At 39.5% G+C, this 21,200-nt stretch overlaps 1 protein-coding gene across 1 annotated transcript in view; it reads right to left on the bottom strand.

Moving 5' to 3' along the window:
* The window catches only part of DNAJC15 (DnaJ heat shock protein family (Hsp40) member C15), an 86,011-nt gene extending 65,170 nt beyond the window's left edge, over nt 1–20,841 (bottom strand). Inside the window, exon 1 of the mRNA XM_036249982.1 lies at nt 20,727–20,841. Within this exon, the coding sequence (XP_036105875.1) occupies nt 20,727–20,831 (105 nt within the window). The 5' untranslated portion in view covers nt 20,832–20,841. The remainder of the gene's footprint in view (nt 1–20,726) is intronic.
* Nucleotides 20,842–21,200: the final 359 nt, after the last annotated feature.

The raw sequence follows: 21,200 nt of genomic DNA, 5'->3' as shown, positions 1-21,200 counted from the left end.
GGGTGGGGCTGGGAGCCCACGCATAGCAGCAGTATTACCTGTGAATAGCGCCCTAGGGGTTAAAATGCCAAGCCCACTCCACAGCGCAGAGGGCTGGGACAGAGAGCTAAAATAGCCACAGCCACTAACCTTGGGCTCCAGCACAGGGAGGGCAAATAGGACTTGAACTGTGGGGACACTTGGAATTTGGAGGGCGCTCAGAGCTTTTGCTGAGTTGCAGCCATACAGGACTGTGGCCATTTTACTCCTACCCAGGCCTCTGGGGAGAGGCGGGGGCCTCCCCCTCAGAGATTCAACACCACCCAGGTAAGCTATTGATATGCAAACTGAGGATCATTAACAACCTGCATCTGCCCAACATAGTGGAAATTCTCTTATGTGGAACACCTGAGGAAGTTTTTCATTCAACCAAGGCTCTTCAAGTAACCACAACTAGTAGCCTCCAGGAGAAACACTAGAGGATAACTGACCCGTTCCTGGGCTTGCAAATCCACCCAGGAAAGAAAGACTTGACAGTGGTATTTAATGTGGGTCCTCCCATGTTCATTCAAACCCAGTAGAGGGAGCCACAAACAGCAGGACACCAATACCTACAGGAAAAATTTGGCAGGCTCCAAAACCCACAGAGATAGCCAAAATGGTGAAACAAAGAAACAAATCCCAAATGAAAGAACAAGAGACTTCTACTGAAGATGAGATAAATGAAATGGAGTTAAGCAAGTTATCAGAATTAGAATTCATAGCCACGATCTTGAGGAAGCTCAACCACATGAGTAATGACATCAACATCATGAGTAAAGACATAGAAACACTAAAAATCAACCAATTGGAAATTAAAAATGACCAAGAAGAAATGAAGATGACATAGCAGAAATAAAGAACACATTGAAAAGACTAAACAGCAGACTAGAGGAAGCTGAGGACCGGATCACTGAATTAGAAGACAGTGTAGAAAAAAATCAACCAATCAGAAAACCAAAAGGAAATAACAATTAAAAAACAGGAAGACAACTTAAGAGAACTGTGGGACAACTGGAAACATAATAACATTCGCATCATAGGAGTACCTGAAGAAGAAAATAAGCAAGGGTTAGAGAATATATTTGAAGACATAGTGACAGAAAACTTCACTAATTTGGTGAAGGAAGAAGGCATTCAAGTTCAAGAAGCACAGAGAGCCCCAAGTATGACGAACCCAAACAGGCCCACACCAAGACACATAATAATTAAAATGCCAAAAATTAAAGACAAAGAGAATCCTAAAGGCAGCAAGAGATAAGCAACAGTTACCTACAAAGGAAACCCCATAAGGCTCTCAGCTGGCTTCTCACAAGAAACACTACAGGCCAGATGGGAATGGCATGAAGTAATCAAGGTCATGAAAAACAAGGATCTGAATCCAAGACTACTCTACCCAGCAAGGCTATCATTCAAAATAGAAGGTCAAATAAAGAGCTTCCCAGACCAAAAAAAAAAAAAAGGCTAAGGGAATAAATTAGCACCAAACCAGCACTGCAAGAAATGTTAAAAGGACTGCTGTAATTAGTAGAAGAAATAAGAAGAAAAATATAACCACACTAAACAAAAATGGCAATAAATAAGTACATATCAATAATCACCTTCAGTGTAAATGGACTGAATGCTCCCATCAAAAGACACAGAGTAGCTGATTAGATAAGACAGCATGACTCATATATATGTTATTTACATGAGACGCACCTCACAAAAAAAGACTCACACAGGTTGAAAGTGAAAAGATAGAAAAAAATCTTCCAAGCAAACAGAAAGGAAAAAAAAAAAAACGGGTAGCAGTACTCATATCTGATAAAATAGATTTCAAAATAAAGACCATAACTAGAGACAAAGGTCACTGCATAATATTGAAGGATCTATACAACAGGAAGATATAATCTTGGTAAACATATATGCACCCAATATAGGAGCAGCAAAATATATTAAAAATCTTCGGGAGGACTTCAAAAGAGAAATCCACAGCAATACAATCATAGCAGGGGACTTTGGTACCCCGCTGACATCACTGGATAGATCCTCTAGACAAAAAATTAACAAGAAAACAGAGACTATAAATGAAGCACTAGACCAAATAAATTTAATAGATATCTATAGAGAATTATACTCCAAAACTACAGAATTCACACTCTTCTCAAGTGCACATGGGACATTCTCGAAGATAGACCACATGTTAGTGCACAAGCTAAGACTCTACAAGTTCAAGAAGACTGAAATCATATCAAGCATCTTCTCAGATCACAATGGCATGAAACTAGAAATAAATTGCAACAAGAACATGCAAAGACATTTGAACACATGGAGGCTAAATAGCATGTTATGAAACAATGAATGGGTTACCGAGGAGATCAAGGAAGATATTATAAACTTCCTGGAATCCAATGAAAATAAACACACAACAGCACAAAATCTATGGGATGCAGCAAAAGCAATTCTGAGAGGAAAGTTCATAACACTACAGGCCTATGTCAAGAAACAAGAAAAATTTCTAACTGACTGTCCAACCTCACAACTTAAAGAATTAGAAAGCAAACAAAAAGAAAACCCCAGAGCAAGTAGAAGGAAGAAAATAGTAAAGGTCAGAGCAGAAATAAATGACATAGAAACTAAAAATACAATTCAAAATATCAATGAAACAAAGAGCTGGTTCTTTGAAAAGATAAACAAGATTTAATGGACCCCCAGCCAGACTCACCAAGAAACAAAAAAAGAGGACCCAAAAGTTTATATGGAACCAAAAAAGACCCCGAATAACGACAGCAATCTTGAAAAAGAACAACAAAGTAGGAGGGATCTCAATACCAAATGTCAGGTTATACTACAAAGCCATAGTAATCAAAACAGACTGGTACTGGCATAAGAACAGGCATATAGATCAATGGACCAGAACAGAGAACTCAGAAATGGACCCAAGCCTTTATGCTCAACTAATATTTGACAAATGTGGCAAGAGCATACAGTAGAGTAAAGACAGCTTCTTTAATAAATGGTGTTGGGAAAATTGGACAGCTACATGCAAAAAAATGAAACTAGACCATCAACTTACATCATACACAAAAATAAACTCAAAATGGATAAAAGACTTAAATGTGACCCGTGAATCCATAAAAATCTTAGAAGAAAATGTAGGCAACAAAATTTTGGACATCATATGCAGCAGAATTTTCACTGATACATTACCTAAGGCAACAGAAACAAAGAAAAAAATGAACACACGGAACTACATCAAACTCAAAAGCTTCTGCACAACAAAAGAAACAATCATCAAAATGGAAAGGCAACCCACTGTATGGGAGAACATCATTGCCAATGATACATCAGATAAGAGGTTAATTTCCAAAATATATAGAGTACTCATAGAACTCAACAAAAGGAAGACAAAGAACCCAATTTAAAAATGGGCAGAGGAGCTGAATAGACACCTCTCCAAACAGGACATACAAATGGCCAAGAGACATATGAGGAAAGGCTCAACATCACTAATCATCAGAGAGATGCAAATTAAAACAACAATGAGATATCACCTCACACCTGTCAGAATGGCCACCATCCACAAATCATCAAACAAGTGTTGACGAGGGTGTGGAGAAAAGGGGACTCTAGTACACTGCTGGTGGGAATGCAGACTGGTGCAGCCACTATGGAAAACAATATGGTGTTACCTCAAAAAATTAAAAATTGAACTTCCATTTGACCCAGTGATCCCGCTTCTAGGAATATACCCCAAGAAGCCTGAAACACCAATCAGGAAGAATATATGTACTCCCATGTTCATAGCAGCACTATGTACAATAGCTAAGATCTGGAAACAGCCCAGGTGTCCATCAGTAGACGAATGGATAAAAAAGCAGTGGTACATACACACAATGGAGTACTATGCAGCTGTAAGAAAGATCTCTTATCCTTTGAGACGACATGGAGGGACCTGGAAAGTATTATCCTAAGTGAAACAAGCCAAGCAGAAAAAGACAAATACCCCATGATCTCACTTATATATGGACTATAATGAATATAACAGTCTGAGGAATAGGGTAGACCCAGAAACACGGAAGTAGGGTACAGACTGACAACCCTCAGAAGAGGGGGTGGTGGGGGGAGGGAAGAGATAAACCACAGAACTTATATGCATGTACACATAACCGATGGGCATGGACAACAAAGCTGCAGATAGGGTTGGGGGGAGATGGGGAGGAGGGTGTCAATGGGGAAAAAAGGAGAAACATCTGTAACAAAAATAAATTAATTTAGCCCTGGCCGGTTTGGCTCAGCGGTTAGAGCGTCGGCCTGCGGTCCCGAGAGACCCGGGTTCGGTTCCCGCTAAGGGCATGTACCTCTGTTGCAGTTTGTCCCCGGCCCTGGTTGGTCGTGCGGGTGGCAGCCACTTGATGTGTCCCTTTCACATCGATGTTTCTCTCTCTCTTCCTCTCTCCCCCTCCCACTCTACCTGAACAAAAAGTGGAAAAAATGTTCTCAGGTGAGGATAAAAAAAAAAAAAATAATAAAAAATAAATAAATAAATAAATTAATTTAAAAAAAAAAAAAAAAGAAAGAAAAGAAAAATCTTGGGAAGATATACCTGGTCAAAGCAGCTTAATAACTTTTACCTTCTTAATTCAGAAAAACTTCTGACCTACTTTAAAATAAACTTTAAAAACAAATTCTTCCTGGCAGTCTTCAATGAAACAAATGCACTGATCTTTGGTATCCCTCTTTTTATTCTTGCACCCTGACCATAAAAATGACCTGGGTGCATCTCTAGCTAGCCTCTTCCCTATCATGTACTTCTACAGACTTTCATCACACTGACTTTGATGTCCTTAGCAAGTACCCTTAAAGTACCTCTTGGCCTACATCTGATGAACACCTTACCTGCAACACTTTGTAGGTTTGCTAATTCTTCTTGCTTGGAGAATCATCCCATTTTCTGAAAGCTACTTTCACTCTTACAAAAGCTTATTTTACTTTAAGGCAACAATTTCTTAGAATGGTAATGCTTACAAGCTTCAATTTCATTACACAGTATCCTTTCCTTTTTGAGTTAAGGTAAGATAAAACTAACTATGCTTTGATGTTTACAAAATTTTAACCATATCTTGAAGCATCTGAAGATTCTGAAAATTACCATAAAAACTAAGACTATTAACCATTTGAGTTTCAGTTCATCAATTTCTGGCATCTAAATGATGAAGCAGCAGTATGGTCCAGTTAAAAAGTTAAGAATTTTGGAGTCAAAACTGATTTCATATCCTAGTCCTGCCACTTACCAGCTGTATGATCTTGAAACAGTTAAATAAATAACCTCTTTGATCCTCAGTTTTCTTATATGTAAAATGGTAAAAAGTAACATCTAACTTCACAGGGCTATTATGAGAAGTGGGAAAATGTCACAGTGCCTGGTACATACAAAGCAGACAGTCAGTCAGTGTTGGTTCACTTCCTCCTTAACTATTTGCTTGCACATCATGAACTCAATATAGTCATGCATATTATTAATTTTTATATATCCAATGATTAAAAATTGAAAATAGGACTGATATCATGGGGCATGAGACAGTTATGAAAATTTTACCTTATAAAAGACCTTATATTTGAAAAATTGGGAAACTGTTTTAAGGCAAGCAAACACAGAAAAACACTTGTACTGGTCAAAAGTGAGTTTTTACTATGAGAGCCTAAGTGATCTTTTACAAAATCTCACAGTCAAAAAGTCTTATCACACTGATAAAATATAGATGATAAATTTACTGTTAGAAATAGATCTGTTGACACTTAAAAATTAGAATGAATAAGTTCACAATTCTAAACTGCATGATATTCTAACTGTTTCCTAATAGTAGAATATCACAAGTTTTCTAGAATGGAAAGAAAGGCTGGAATGGATTACCCCAAATCAGTTAAAGGAATATAGAAATTAGGTGTCAATTCATAGCACTTATTAAAACTTCTACTTAAAATACTTTACAAAAACCATATAATATATTTAGAAATATTATATAAATTCTATAAAATAGTAAAGTACTCAGTGAATAAAACTTTACTATCATTGTATCTAGGCAATATTGGGGGGGGGGGGGGTGCTGTCCATAGTACCATTCTGTAACTAGTTTTCACCATTAGTTTGATTTTCTTCCCTTCGTTCTATGTATCTGCTATACAAAACTATTTTTTTTTTCATTGGTTGTTAAATTTTAGGTATTCCAAAAGGAAGTAAAAATTACTCTCTGGAACATCATATTTAACCATCTAGAGGAATATACAGTAATGTTTTACCTTAGATCTGGAGACAGGCTCTTCTGTTCACTGACCCTTATTGAAATTCTGTAACTAACTTGAAAGTATGAATAAAGGTGCACCTCCTTTTCCTCTTCTTTGCTTTACTGCACTTCACAGGCGTTATGTTTTTTACAAACTGAAGGCAAGACCCACCAGCAAAAAAATTATGCCTTGCTTTATTGTGATACTTGCTTTATTACAGTGGTCTGGACCTGAATCCACAATATCTCTGAGGTAAGCCTATACAGAAAGGTTGATGAGTCTCTCCTCCACTTCCCAATTCCCTAGCACCCTCCATTAGCAGTCCCTAACACCAGATACTGAAAAACCAAAATAAAGCCAAAACGTATCAACCAAAAAAGAGCTTCACAGAAGCTGCAAGGGCAATTCCACTTTCCCTGGTGGTCTGAAAGCAGCAATCACTGACTCCAAGACCAGAAAATCTTTTACTCTCAAACCTCATTAGGTGTACAGGGGGAAGAAAAAAAACAACAACTAGGGAAGAGTTGGGTAAGAGGATAAATATGGGATTATTACTATCCAGAGTTGTGACCCAGAATGAAGTTCCCTAAGAGATGAAATATACACACAAGGCTTCTTAGAGAAATGGTTGATTCTAGAATGGGGGTCAAGAAATGCACAAAATGAGCTATAGCATCTTGTAAGTGCCCAACTAAAGAGGTGCTCAAAAAAATTCACGATAATGGTGGTATGTCAAGGGTACACAGAAGCCAACTAAAAGAGATCTCAATGGTCAAAGCCAGAACAATTTAAGGAACAAAATAGTAGTATTGGATTATAACCCCAAGTATAAAATACTGTAACTGTAGACTGATACAAATAAGTAAATTCTTCTCTCATGCAGAATTCTAAATAATTTTATAGACTACTCCACCCTCAAGAAGGGGGATCATGACTCCCTACTCCTTAAATGTAGACCACACATACTGACTTCCTTTCAGAAATAACAGTATAGAAAGGGGAATAAAAGAAGACCCATATAGTGGAGAAACCAGACAAATACTTCATCAGATTGGATCAAGGTCAGCAATAAATAGTGATAAATCATGTTTATAATTTATACTCTACATATGATGTGATGAAAATGGCACTTTACTCTCTGGTCTTCCTCCTGAAAACCCATAACCTGTCTAATTGTGAGACAGAGATGATAAATTTCAATAGAGAGGCATCCCCTACCTGAGTAGAATTCTGAGTACTCCTCAAATCTATCAAAGTCATCAAAAACAAGACAAGTCTGAGACGCTGTCACAGCCAAGAAGGGCCAAAAGAAACATGAAAACTAAAGAGAATGTGGTATCATGGATGGGATCCTGGAACATTAAAAGAACATTAGGAAAAAACTAAGAATCTGAATAAAGTATGGCCATGGGTTAATAATAATGCATCAATACTGATTCATTAATTGTAACAAATGTACCACACTAACACTAGATGTTACTAGGGGAAACTGAGAGTGGGGTATGTGAGGACTCTGTGTTATCTCACTTTTCTGTAAATCTATAACTTGTTTTCTGAGTCGATTTTAAAGGAAAAAAAAAAAGTTACACATTTCCATGACAGCTACCAATGCTTATTTAATTCCTAATAGCACTGAAATGATATTCAAACATAAGACAGTGAAAATGACCCTGGCTGGTTTTGCTCAGTGGTTAGAGCATTGGTCTGCGGACCAGAAAGTCCTGGGTTCGGTTCCCGCTAAGGGCACATGTCTCGGTTGCAGTTTGTCTCTGGCCCGGTTGGGGTGATGTGGGTGGCAGCCAATCTATGTGTCTCTCTCACAGCAATGTTTCTCTCTCTCCCTCTCTTTCCCCCTCTCTCACTCTTGCTCTATCTAAAGACAAATGCAAAAATGTCCTCAGGTGAGGATTAAAAAAAAAAAAAAAAGACAGTGAAAATGGAGTTCCATGAAAAATACTCTTTCTTTTACTCTGTAGGCTAAATAGACTTCTGCAGGCTAAGGGAACACCCACTATTTAATACAGTGTTCTGTAACAGTACTTTTAGAAGCTTATGTTTTCAAATATTTCAACATCTGTGAAATTCTAATCGCGTTACAGCTGAAAATAAAGTGTGCTGGTCCCAGACCTGTCTGCACTCACTGAGCGATTCCTGGCTTTCCCTACTCTGATCTGTTGGAAGGAGACCCAGTCCTGCAGGCTCCAGAGTCAGCTGGCTCCAGTTGAGTCTGACCAATGAGATGCAGTGGTGAAGGATGAAGGGGTAAAAAAAAAAGGTGCTTCTCCATTTTCCTCTCTGTCCTGAACAGCAGCTCCAGCAGCAGCAGCATCTCTGTGGCTCCAGCTTCCTCTGGACAGAATCTGGTTAACTGGTATGGTTTTGAAAACACGAATTCTTCCTTCTAGCTCTCCAGCCCTAGGAATGATAGTGGTTTCTTGCTGTTCTCAACCTCTGGACTGCCTGACAATCCCCTCTGGCTTCTCAACAACTCTATCATCTATAAAGCCAATTCTCTACATTACATTTGTTTCATACATCTTAGGTTATATCTGTTTTCCTGGTTAAAATCTGATGCACAGAAAACTTGAAGGAAAAGAGAAATAAAGTGAGAATATATTCTGAGTAACACAGAGATAAGAAAGCAGATTACCTTGGGGTTCATCTATGCACCAACTGTGTGACTTGGGCAAATTATTTCATTGCTTTAAACCTCAACTGATTCATTTATAAGTGGGGGATTATAACAGCATCTATACCTCACAGGGTTATTACAGACTAAATGAGTTCACATATTTAAAGCATTAGCTTAAAACCTGGCACAAAACAATTTAGTACCATCACTGCATTGCTGCCATCAGCTCCTCCTCTGTACTCTACTCCCAGAGTACTGCCCATATTCCTGAATGGTCTTGCGTGCTTCTGCTTCTCTGTCCTCTACCCTTCTTAAATAATGCTGTAGGCTTAATTTTCCTGAAGCCCTCCACTGATCACACAGCTCCTACAAAACTACAACTGCCTACAAATATAATCCACATTCCTTAACCTGTTATTCAGGGCTATTGAGACTTATCTCACACTATTTTTCCTTTTTTTCCCCATTAATATAATCTACATTTTAGAAAAACTTTTATTTTTTTCTCTTTTTCTGGCTTCTCTTATTTTTCAAGTCCCCTGAGCATAAAAGCCTTGTTGGATTCACTTTTTTTTTTTGATTATTTTTTTGTTACAGATGTTTCTCCTTTTTTACCCCATTGGCAGCCCCCTCCCCACCCCACCCATGCCCCATCCCCACACCACCCCTGCCCCATCCCCGGCTTTGTTGTCCATGTGCATTGGTCATGCATACATGCATATAAGTTCTGTGGTTTAGCTTCTTCCTCTCCCTCCACCCCTCTTCTGAGGGATATCAGTCTGTGCCTTACTTCCACGTCTCTGGATCTACCGTATTCCTCAGACTGTTATGTTCATTGTATTCTGTATATAAGTGAGATCATGTGGTATATGTCTTTTTCTGCTTGGCTTATTTCACTTAGGATAATACTTTCCAGGTCCCTCCATGTCGTCTCAAAGGATAAGAGATCTTTCTTTCTTACTGCTACATAGTACTCCATTGGGTGTTTGTACCACAGCTTTTTTTATCCATTCGTCTACTGATGGACACTTGGGCTGTTTCCAGATCTTAGCTATTGTAAATAGTGCTGCTATGAACATGGGGGTACATATATTCTTCCTGATTGGTGTTTCAGGCTTCTTGGGGTATATTCCTAGAAGCGGGATCACTGGGTCAAATTGAAGTTCAATTTTTAATTTTTAGAGGTAACACCATATTGTTTTCCATAGTGGCTGCCCCAGTCTGCATTCCCACCAGCAGTGCACTAAAGTCCCCTTTTCTCCACACCCTCGCCAACACTTGTTGTTTGATGATTTGTGGATGGCGGCCATTCTGACAGGTGTGAGGTGATATCTCATTGTTGTTTTAATTTGCATCTCTCTGATGATTAGTGATGTTGAGCATTTCTTCATATGTCTTTTGGCCATTTGTATGTCCTGTTTGGAGAGGTGTCTATTCAGCTCCTCTGCCCATTTTTAAATTAGGTTATTTGTCTTCCTTTTGTTGAGTTGTATGAGCACTCTATATATACTGGAAATTAACCTCTTATCTGATGTATCATTGGCAATGATGTTCTCCCATACAGTGGGTTGCCTTTCCATTTTCATTTGCTGTACAGAAGCTTTTGAGTTTGATGTAGCCCCGTGTGTTCATTTTTTCCTTTGTTTCTATTGCCTTAGATGATGTATCAGTGAAAATTCTTCTGCATATGATGTCCGAAATTTTGTTGCCTACATTTTCTTCTAGAATTTTTATGGATTCACGGGTCACATTTAAGTCTTTTATCCATTTTGAGTTTATTTTTGTGTAGGGTGTAAGTTGATGGTCTAGTTTCATTTTTTTGCATGTAGCTGTCCAATTTTCCCAACACCATTTTTTAAAGAGGCTTTCTTTACTCCACTGTATGCTCTTGCCAAGTTTGTCAAATATTAATTGAGCGTATTGCCTTGGGTCCATTTTTGGGTTTTCAGTTCTGTTCCACTGGTCTATATGCCTGTTCTTGTGCCAGTACCAGGCTGTTTTGATTACAGTCACTTTGTAGTATAACCTGATATCTGGTATTGTGATCCCACCTACTTTGTCCTTCTTTTTCAAAATTGCTGTGGCTATTCGGGGACTTTTTTGGTTCCATATGAACTTTTAAAGTATTTGTTCTAGTTCTGTGAAGTATGTCGTTGGTATTTTGATGGAGATTGCATTGAATCTATAGATTGCTTTGGGTAGTTTGCACATTTTAATGATGTTAATTCTTCCAATCGATGAACAAGGTATGTGCTTCCACTTTTTTATATCTTCCTCTATTTCTTTTTTCAATGTCCTGTAGTTTTCTGCAGATAGGTCCTTTACTTCTTTGGTTAAGTTTATTCCTAAGTATCTTAATTTTTTTGCTGCGATGATAAATGGGATTGTTTTTTCAGTTTCTTTTTCTGTGAGTTCATCATTGGTGTATAAGAATGCCGTCGATTTCCTGACGTTAATTTTGTATCCTGCTACTTTGCCAAATTCATTTATTAAGTCTAGTAGATTTTTGATGGAGTCTTTAGGGTTTTCTATGTATAATATCATGTCATCTGCAAATAATGACAGTTTCACTTTCTCCTTTCCCATTTGGATCCCTTTTATTTTTTCCTCATGTCTGATTGCTGTGGCTAAGACTTCCAGTACTATGTTAAATAAGAGTGGCAAAAGTGGACATCCCTGTCTTGTTCCTGTTCTTAATGGAAATGTTTTTAGTTTCTGCCCATTGAGTATGATGTTGGCTGTAGGTCTTTCATATATGTCCTTTATTATGTCGAGATATGATCCCTCTATTGCCACATTGTTGAGCGTTTTTATCAGAAATGGATGCTGGATTTTGTCTAATGCTTTTTCAGCATCTATTGATATGATCATGTGGTTTTTATTCTTCATTTTGATTATATGATGTATCACATTTATTGATTTGCGAATATTGTACCAGCCTTGCATCCCTTGGATTCACCTTTTTATCTACTACAGCACTTAGCCTCTGTACCTAACCTAATAAAGTGAGACACTATAAACATGTGTTAAATGAATGAACAAATAAATGATAGCATTTAATGAAGTTGGTCTTGAAGTAGATTTTTAAATTTGATCCAATTTGCCTTCTGTAGCAGGAGTAGGCAAACTTATGACCCACAGGCCAAATCTGGCCCTCCAACTATTTTTGTAAATAAAGTTTTATTGGAACACAGCCACATTTATGTATTGTCTATGGCTGCTTTGACTCTACATTGGCAGAGTTCGGTAGTGTGACAGAGGCCATTTGGCTTGCAAAGCCTAAAACATTTACTTTTTTGCCCTTCCTTCACAAAATAAGTTTGCTGACCTCTGTCCTTGAGGGTGGAAATCCTGATTTAGTCATATCTTCTCCACACACGCCTAGTATATAGCTTCCATGCATTTGGTGTTAAAAAAAAATCTATAAAATTGAGTTGAAATGACAAACTTTAAAAACAGGGTGGAGAACACCTATGTGGTTGGAAATATTAAGCAATAAAATAACCAAAACTTGGAAATGCCAGTATATTGTGTGTACTTTCACTACAGACAACATTAGATACTATATTTTAGGCTTCTCTTTACCACTAAAAATGGCAGAGAACAGTCTCATTTATCTTATTCTTTTTTATTCCTTAAGGCCATCATTTCTTCATTCTAGAATATGTTTCTCTAATCCTCTACTTCTCTCCCATTGAGCTGTTTCACTCATTTGTTAATTTAATCATTCAACAAGATTTATACGGCAACAACCAAGTGCCTGGTATTATGTTCGGAGCTGAGAATGAGCATTTTTAAAACTTGGGTCCCTGCCTGTAAAGAATATCTAATTTTAGTTAAAAACACATACTTCAAACAGGAAAAGAAGTGCTATTTATTTATTTTTTATTTTTTTATCCTCACCCGAGGACATTTTTCCATTTTTTGTTCAGATAGAGCGGGAGGGAGAGAGAGGAAGAGAGAGAGAGAGAGAAACATCAATGTGAAAGGGACACATTGAGTGGCTGCCACCCACACGACCAACCAGGGCCGGGGACAAACTGCAACCGAGGTACATGCCCTTAGTGGGAACCGAACTCGGGTCTCTCCGAACCACAGGCCGACGCTCCAACCGCTGAGCCAAACCGGCCAGGGCAGAAAAGAAGTGCCATTTAAATAATGCCAGCAAATCAACTAGTGGGCTGTCAGGTACCTGTTACCGCCACCTAGTTTCAAATATCCACCAGACAAATAACACACACAAAAATAGAAAAATTACTTTAAACGTTCCACTACCATGAATCAAAGAATTTCGAAAACTGGCAAAACAGTCTACTCCATCATAGCTGCTACTGCTGAGGGGGAAAAAAGGCATCAAAATTGTTTACAAATTCCCTAAGGCACGTTATTCTTCCAAAACAGCATAAGCAGTAAATAACTTTCTAGATAAATATAAATTGCCTGAAAGTGTTATAAAATGCTAAAACTTCTATCTTGAGACTGTAACATTTAAGTTCAAGATAGACAACAGTTACACCAGAGGGAAATTAACAAGGAAAAGAATTATTCTTCTGTCTCAAAAAGGGAAGTAGTAATTATGATGGAGAGGAAAGATGGAGACTATTCACTCATTCAACAAACATTTATTTATAACATTTATAGCACATGCCATATAAATATACAAACATTATTTAACATGCACCAGACCTTGTGCTAAGTTCTAGAGAGAGAGAGCAGTGAGCAAGACAGACACAGATTATTGTTCTCCCTTAAAGACTAACATAAAGGAGAAACCCTACAGAAAATAGTAAGTGCATCAATGTTAGAACCAAACATTCAAGTTGTTTTTTTATTAAGTTACTCAACAGCAATAAAGGTTAATAGTTTTTTTTAATAAATGATTGACTACCATGCATCAATAACAATGCCAATCACAGCAGATACAGTTCTTGCCTTAAAGACGTCACAACCTGGGAATAGAGAGATCCTATCTCAACATAATAAAGGCCATATATGAAAAACCTACAGCCAACATCATACTCAATGGGCAAAAACTAAAAGCATTTCCCTTAAGAACAGGAACAACACAGAGGTGCCCACTTTTTTTTTTTTTTTTTTTATCCTCACCCGAGGACATGTTCCCATTTTTTTTTGTTCAGGTAGAGTGGGAGGGAGAGAGAGGAAGAGAGAGAGAGAGAAACATCGATGTGAAAGGGACACATCGAGAGGCTGCCACCCGCACAACCAACCAGGGCCGGGGACAAACTGCAACCAAGGTACGTGCCCTTAGCGGGAACCGAACCCGGGTCTCTCAGGACCACAGGTCGATGCTCTAACCGCTGAGCCAAACCGGCCAAGGCCAGAGGTGCCCACTTTTGCCACTCTTATTCAACATGGTACTAGAACGCAGCAATTAGACAAGGAAAAAAAAAAAGAAATCCTAATTGGAAAGGAGAAAGTGAAATTGTCAGTATTTGCAGATGACATGATATTGTACATAGAAAACCCTAAAGACTCCATCAAAAATCTACTGGATTTAATAAACAAATTTGGCAATGTAGCATGATGCAAAATTAACATCCAAAAATCAATGGCATTCTTATACACCAATAATGAACATTCAAACAGGAAAACTAGCCCTGGCCGGTTTGGCTCAGCGGTTGGAGCGTTGGCCTACGGTCCAGAGAGACCCAGGTTCGGTTCCCGCTAAGGGCATGTACCTCAGTTGCAGTTTGTCCCCGGCCCTGGTTGGGTGCTGTGGTGGCAGCCACTCGATGTGTCCCTTTCACGTCGATTTTTTTCTCTGTCTCTCTCTCCCTCCCACTCTATCTGAACAAAAAATGGAAAAATGTCCTCAAGTGAGGATTAAAAAACAAACAAACAGGGAAACTAAAAAAATGTCCCATTTACCACTGCATCAAAAAAATAAGATACCTAAGAATAAACTTAAACCAAGAAGGTAAAAAAACCTGTTCCCTGAAAACTACAGGACATTGAAAAAAGAAATAGAGGAAGATAAAAAAAAGTGGAAGCATATACCTTGTTCATGGATTGGAAGAATCAATGTCATTAAAATGTCCATACTACCCAAAGCAATCTACAGATTCAATGCCATCCCTATTAAAGTACCAACGGCATATTTCACAGATCCTGAAACACCAAAAGTTTATATGAAACCAAAAAAAAACTCAAATAGCCATAGCAATCTTGAAAAAGAAGAACAAAGTTGGAGGGATCACAATACTTGATATGAAGTTATACTACAAAGTTACTGTAATCTAAACATCCTGCTACTGGCACAAGAACAGGCATATAGATCAACAGAACAGAGAACCCAGAAATTGACCCAAGACATTACACACAATTAATATTTGACAAAGTAAGTAACAGCATACAGCGGAGAAAAGGCAGTCTCTTCAATAAATGGTGTTGGAAAAATTGGACAGCTACATGCAAAAAAAATGAAACTAGACCATCAACTACCTCATACACAAGAATAAACTCAAAATGGATAAAAGACTTAAATGCAACTCATGAAACCATAAAAATCCTAGAAGAAAATGTAGGCAGAAAAATCTCAGACATCATATGCAGCAGAATTTTCACTGGTACATTGCCTAGGGCAAGATAAACAAAGGAAAGAAATTAATAAATGAGAGTACATCAAACTAAAAAGCTGGACTGCAAAAGAAACCAGCATCAAAATGAAAAGAGAAACCACTCTCTAGGAGAACATATCTGCCAAGGATATATCAGATAAGGGATTAATTTTCAAAATAAAAGAATACTCATACAACTCAACAAAAGGAAGACAAACAATCCAATAGAAAAATAGGCAGAGGACCTGAACAGACACTTCTCCAAACAGGACATACCAATGGCCAAAAGACATATGAAAAAATGCTCAACATCACTAATCATCAAAGAGATGCAAATTAAAACAACAATGAGGTATCACCTCACACCTGTCAGAATGGCCGCCATCAACAAATCATCCATCAAACAACAAGTGCTGGCAAGAGTGTGGAGAAAAGGGGACTCTAGTACACTGCTGGTGGGAATGCAGACTGGTGCAGCCACTATGCAAAACAATATGGTGTTTCCTCAAAAAATTGAAAATGGAACTGCCATTTGACCCAGTGAACCCACTTCTAGGACTATACCCTAAGAAGCCTGAAACACCAATCAGAAAGAATATATGTACCCCCATGTTCATAGCAGCACTATTTACAATAGCTAAGATCTGGAAATAGCCCAAGTGTCTAGAGAGAAAGGGAGAGAGAGGGAAAAAATCCACTTGTTTTTCCACTTATTTATGCATTCCTTGGTTGATTTTTTTATGTACCCTGACCTGGGATCGAACCCACATATCGTCGGGACAATGCTTTAACCAACTGAGCTGCCCAGCCAGAGGAGTGTTTTTAGAGGAGTACAAAAAAATTCTGTACTTCAACACCTGAAAGCAAGAGCTCTCATTTATAATATTTTAACAATTTTTAAAATATAAATCCTTCTAAAATATGACATGCTCTTACTACTTTAATAGGTTTTATAAATACAGACTTCCTTGTAATTGGAGACCCTGGGCTTCCTTAGGTTCATCAATAATGACTCAGTTGGTTGGAGCATCATCTGGTACACCAAATAGGTTGTGGGTTCAATTTCCAATCAGGGCACATACCTGGGTTTTGGGTTCAGTCCCTGTTTATGTGCATACAGGAGGCAATTGATCAATGTTTTTCTCTCTCTCCCCCCATCAGTAGATGAATGGATTAAAAAGCTATGGTACATTTATACAATGGAATACTATGCAGCCGTAAGAAAGACCTCTTACCCTTTGAGATGACATGAAAGGACCTGGACAGTATTATGCTGAGCTAAATAAGCCAGTCAGAGAAAGTCAAGTACCACATGATCTCACTTATTTATGGAATATCATGAACAAAATAAATTGTCAATCAGAACAGATCCAGAGTCATGGACATAGAAAACAGGCTGAAAAAAACCTCAAAGGGAAGGGGGTTGGGGGGTTAAGAAAGAAAAAACCAAAGAACTTATATGCATATATGCATAACCAATGGACACAGACAGTAGTTTGGGGAAAGCAGGAGGGTGTGGGAGCAGGGAGGAGGGGGTCAATTGGGGAAAATAGGGGGGACATCTCTAATACTTCCAACAATAAAGATTAAAAAAACAGACTTCACAACCTAGGTTCTTAAGCAATATAATTTTGATACATTACAAGAAATATTATAATTTAAAAACTGTATTACTTTCTTTTTTTTTTTAATCCTCACCTGAGGATATTTTTCCATTTATTTTCAGATAGAGTGAAAAGGAGAGCAAGAGAGAGAGACATCGATGTGAGAGAGACACATCGATTGGTTGCTTCGTGCATGACCTCAACCAGGGCCAGGGACCGAATTGCAACCCAAATACGTCTTTGACTGGAATCAAAACCCACAACTCATTGATCCACAGGCCGACGCTCCAAGAGCTGAGCCAAACCAGCCAGGTCAAAAACTGTATTACTTTCTAAGGAAATATGTAAGATAAAATAACAATTCTACTAGAGAATGGGAACTGGAGTCAGGGGAGACTTTGCATCAATAAGCTGAGCCTTAAAAAATGAATAAGAGCACTGGCTAGTGTGGCTCAGTTAGTTGGGTGTCATCCCATGTACGGAAAGGTTGCTAGTTCAGCTCCTGGTCAGGGCACATGCTCAGGTTGCAGGTTCGATCCCCAGTCAGGGTGTGCAGGAGGACACTGATCAATGTTTCTCTTTCACATCCTTGTTTCTCTCTCTCTCTCTCTCCTTTCTCTAAAAATTTAATTAATAAAAAACATATTTAAAAAAAATAGGAGTTTGCCAGGCAAAGTTTCAAACAGAGGAGAAAACTATAAATCACAGGATATAGTGCAGTGTAGAGGACGGAAAATAGGGCTGGTAGGTTATTTGGGGTCAGTTCATGAAGACTTCAGAATACTACCCAGAGGAAAGTTTGGACTGTGGTAAATTTATAGAAAATGATGGTAGCATTGTAAGGTCTGTATTCAGAAAAAAATAATAATGGCAGTGTGTATATAAAAAGGGTAAAATATCAAAAGCAATGAGACTAGTTTTTAAAGGTTACTACAGTAGGCCAGGGAGAGACAAAAGACTCACAGAACAGCAGTGGGTAGGGAGGGGCAAGAAAATTACAGATAACAGGCTAAATGTCTGATGAACTGAATGCTGGAGGTAAAGAAGAAGTGGAGTTGAGGATGGCATTATTCAAGATAAGGGAAAGAAGAGAATCAGCATGTTTGGCAAGAAGATATAAGGAATTACATTTTAGATAAGCTAAAGTTTGTATTTTGAATTTATTAACTCCATTCACTGAAAGAATAGTTCTCATTTCTTTCCATTCCAGAATAACATTTATTCATTCAACAATTTGTTTTTGGAATGCTTACCACATATCAAGCATCATTATAAATGCTGGAAATCAGAGAACAAAGTTCCTGTGCATGATGCTTACAATTTAGCTTCCTTTTATAATATTAAAAAAAGCAAGGAAAATATCAAAGTTAAAAATATGAATATACAATACATAATCCATGTGATTTCTTCAAAGTGAAGCCTCCAGGTATGTTAAAACATGTTCAAAATCAAATTGGAATAGAAAAATAGTAGAAGTGTTCTCTTTTTTTCAGTAATAAATACTTGATAATTTATGCGTTTGATAGGTTTACACCATCCCAGAGATTTTCAACCTTTTTCACCTCATGGCATACATAAAGTAATTACTAAAATTCTGTGACACACCAAAAATATATATTATACTTTTTGATGATCTGACCAAAAAAAAAAGAATAGGTATAATTTTGATTCGTTCACACCAGACGGCTATTGTCATATTGGCTGTTGTCATTTTTGACAACCTAAGCTAAGAGAGGTCAGCAGTGCCTCTAAGTAGTCAGGTATCGCATGTTTAAAATGTCTTGTGGCACCTGGGTTGAAAATTGCTGCATTATCCTAATAACATGACGAGTTATTCTACTCAGGAAAGTACTGGAAACTACATCTTTCTCTTTTTAATCTCTAACAGACTAAAAAACATTAATTCTTACTTTCTAAAGAGCTTACTTTCGAAAAAGGTATTTAATATCTACTACTACAGATACATATTTCAAAAACTTTAAAGTGAATTGCATCTTTTTTTAAAAATGGTATGACAATCTGTCTCCTTGAAAGACATTTTATTTTCTACTATTTTCAAATAGATTATTGAATATGCCCCGCACCTACATCATTTATTCCTTCTTAACACTTACCCTTTGTCTATTTCCCATTGCTTTCAGTACTTCCAAGTTCCCCAAAATTATTATTATCAACTCTCTTATCTTCTACTTCATCATTGTTCATTGCTTGGACCAATGGTTCCCAACAGAAGTAGAACAGGCTTTTAGGGACATTTCGAAAATTTATAGACCTTTTGGTTGTCACAATATTTTGGGTAGCAGGGAAGACATTTGGTGGATTATTGATCCTAGAAGTCCTAATAAGTATGAGACAACCCTGTACAACAAAGAACGGTGGGCAGCCCTTAAAATTTTAAGGCTCTACTGTACATTAAGTAGGCAAGATGTATCAGTGTGGGCTGGAGTAGCAGGGAATGTGATGTAGAAAAGGGATACAGCAACCGTGCTTCCAGACTTGCCCTATCTAATTTTCTTCTTACACACAGGGTGAGAGAACCTTACAATGGCCCTACCTGTCACTTGTTTGCTTAAAATTCATCAAAATGGCACCACTGCCCTCAGAATATCTCCACTCTGTCATGTGGTTTACCAGATGCTTCATATGTTCTAGCCCTCAATTATCTTTTTCTTTTTTTTATCCTCACCCAAGGACATTTTTCCATTTTTTGCTCAGATAGAGTGGAAGGGAGAGAGAGAAAGAGACACATCGAGTGGCTGCCACCTGCACAGCCAACCGGGGGACAAACTGCAACCGAGGTGCGTGCCCTCAGCAGGAACCAAACCCGGGTCTCTGGGGACCCCAGGCCGACGCTCTAACCGCTGAGGCAAACCGGCCAGGACGCCCCCAATTATCTTTAGGCGCTGCACTGACCAATAAGGCAATAACCATCAGCCACATGTGCCTGCCGAGCACCTGCGGTGTGGCTAGTCCACGCTGGGGTTCGAAGACATCTCAGTAACAATTTTTATGTTGATTACACGTTACTATGTTATTGTGGATATATGGCATTAAATAAAATGCACTGTTAAAATTTAATTCACCGATTTCTTTTTACTTTCTTACTATGGCTACAGAAAACTTGGAGATGCCTGTGACCCGCCCTGTTTCTACAGGACGACTCCTTTCCCCAGATGACACTTCAGCGGGAACAACACGTGCGGTTTCCGAGGGGCCCTTCCTCTGCCCTGCCAGTCTGTAGACACGACTGCTTCGCCCGCAGCCCTTTCTCTCTGCTCCTCACTGGTATTCATCGCTTGCTCAGGAAGCCCTCCCTGACTCACTGCCCGCGCCGACCGGCCGGGCCTCGGTGGGTAGAGACCCCGTCCCGTCGCGCTTACAACCTGTCTCCACGGCCTGTTCTGGGCGGTGCCCTCGAGGGGGCAGAAGTGCCCTGAGCTCGCCTGGCTGCAGCGCCGGGCACAGCGCAGCGCCGGCTGAACGAATGAACGGCCGGCGCCGACGGCGAACGGCGCCGGAGCCAGGCTCGAGGGGAAGGAGGGCACAGCGGCCAGGAGGGCGGCCGGGGCTGCTGGCGGGCGCCGGGCAGCGGAGAGCCGCGGAGGGGCGGGAGCGCGGAGCACTCACCAGTCTGCGGTCGCCCTCCGCGTCCGGCCGCTTGTTGGAGGGCGGCGAGTACTCGGCGTAGCGCAGGCCGTCGCCGGCAGGGGCGACGCCGCTGAAGGCTGCCATGGCGGTGGGGCCGAAGGCGACGCCGCGCGCGGGAGGCGCCTACGAGCCGGCCGCAGGGACAAACTAGGTGGGGCGCGCGGCTTCGCGGGCTCAGCCCAGGCCGCACCTGCTGCGCGGGTGGAGAGCGAGTCACCAGGACATCTCCTTCTCACCCAGGCTCGGGCCAACTTGTCCCAAATGTCAAACTGGAGCTGAATCCCTTGGGACGGGGAGGGTGTTTTGTTTGTTGCAGATTCGCCTGCAGGGGCAGTGCCAGGCGTGGCCTGGCTGCTCCCCAAGTAGCACCATGGGCCTGGGTTTAAGCCCGAGGTTGGTCTGAGGTTGGTCTCATCAAACTGCAGTGCCTGAAGGTTCCTGACCCACACCAGA

This window comes from Molossus molossus, unplaced genomic scaffold (genome assembly GCF_014108415.1).
Source record: "Molossus molossus isolate mMolMol1 unplaced genomic scaffold, mMolMol1.p scaffold_m16_p_9, whole genome shotgun sequence".
NCBI lineage: Eukaryota > Metazoa > Chordata > Mammalia > Chiroptera > Molossidae > Molossus > Molossus molossus.
This window is presented reverse-complemented; position numbering and strand designations above follow the sequence as displayed.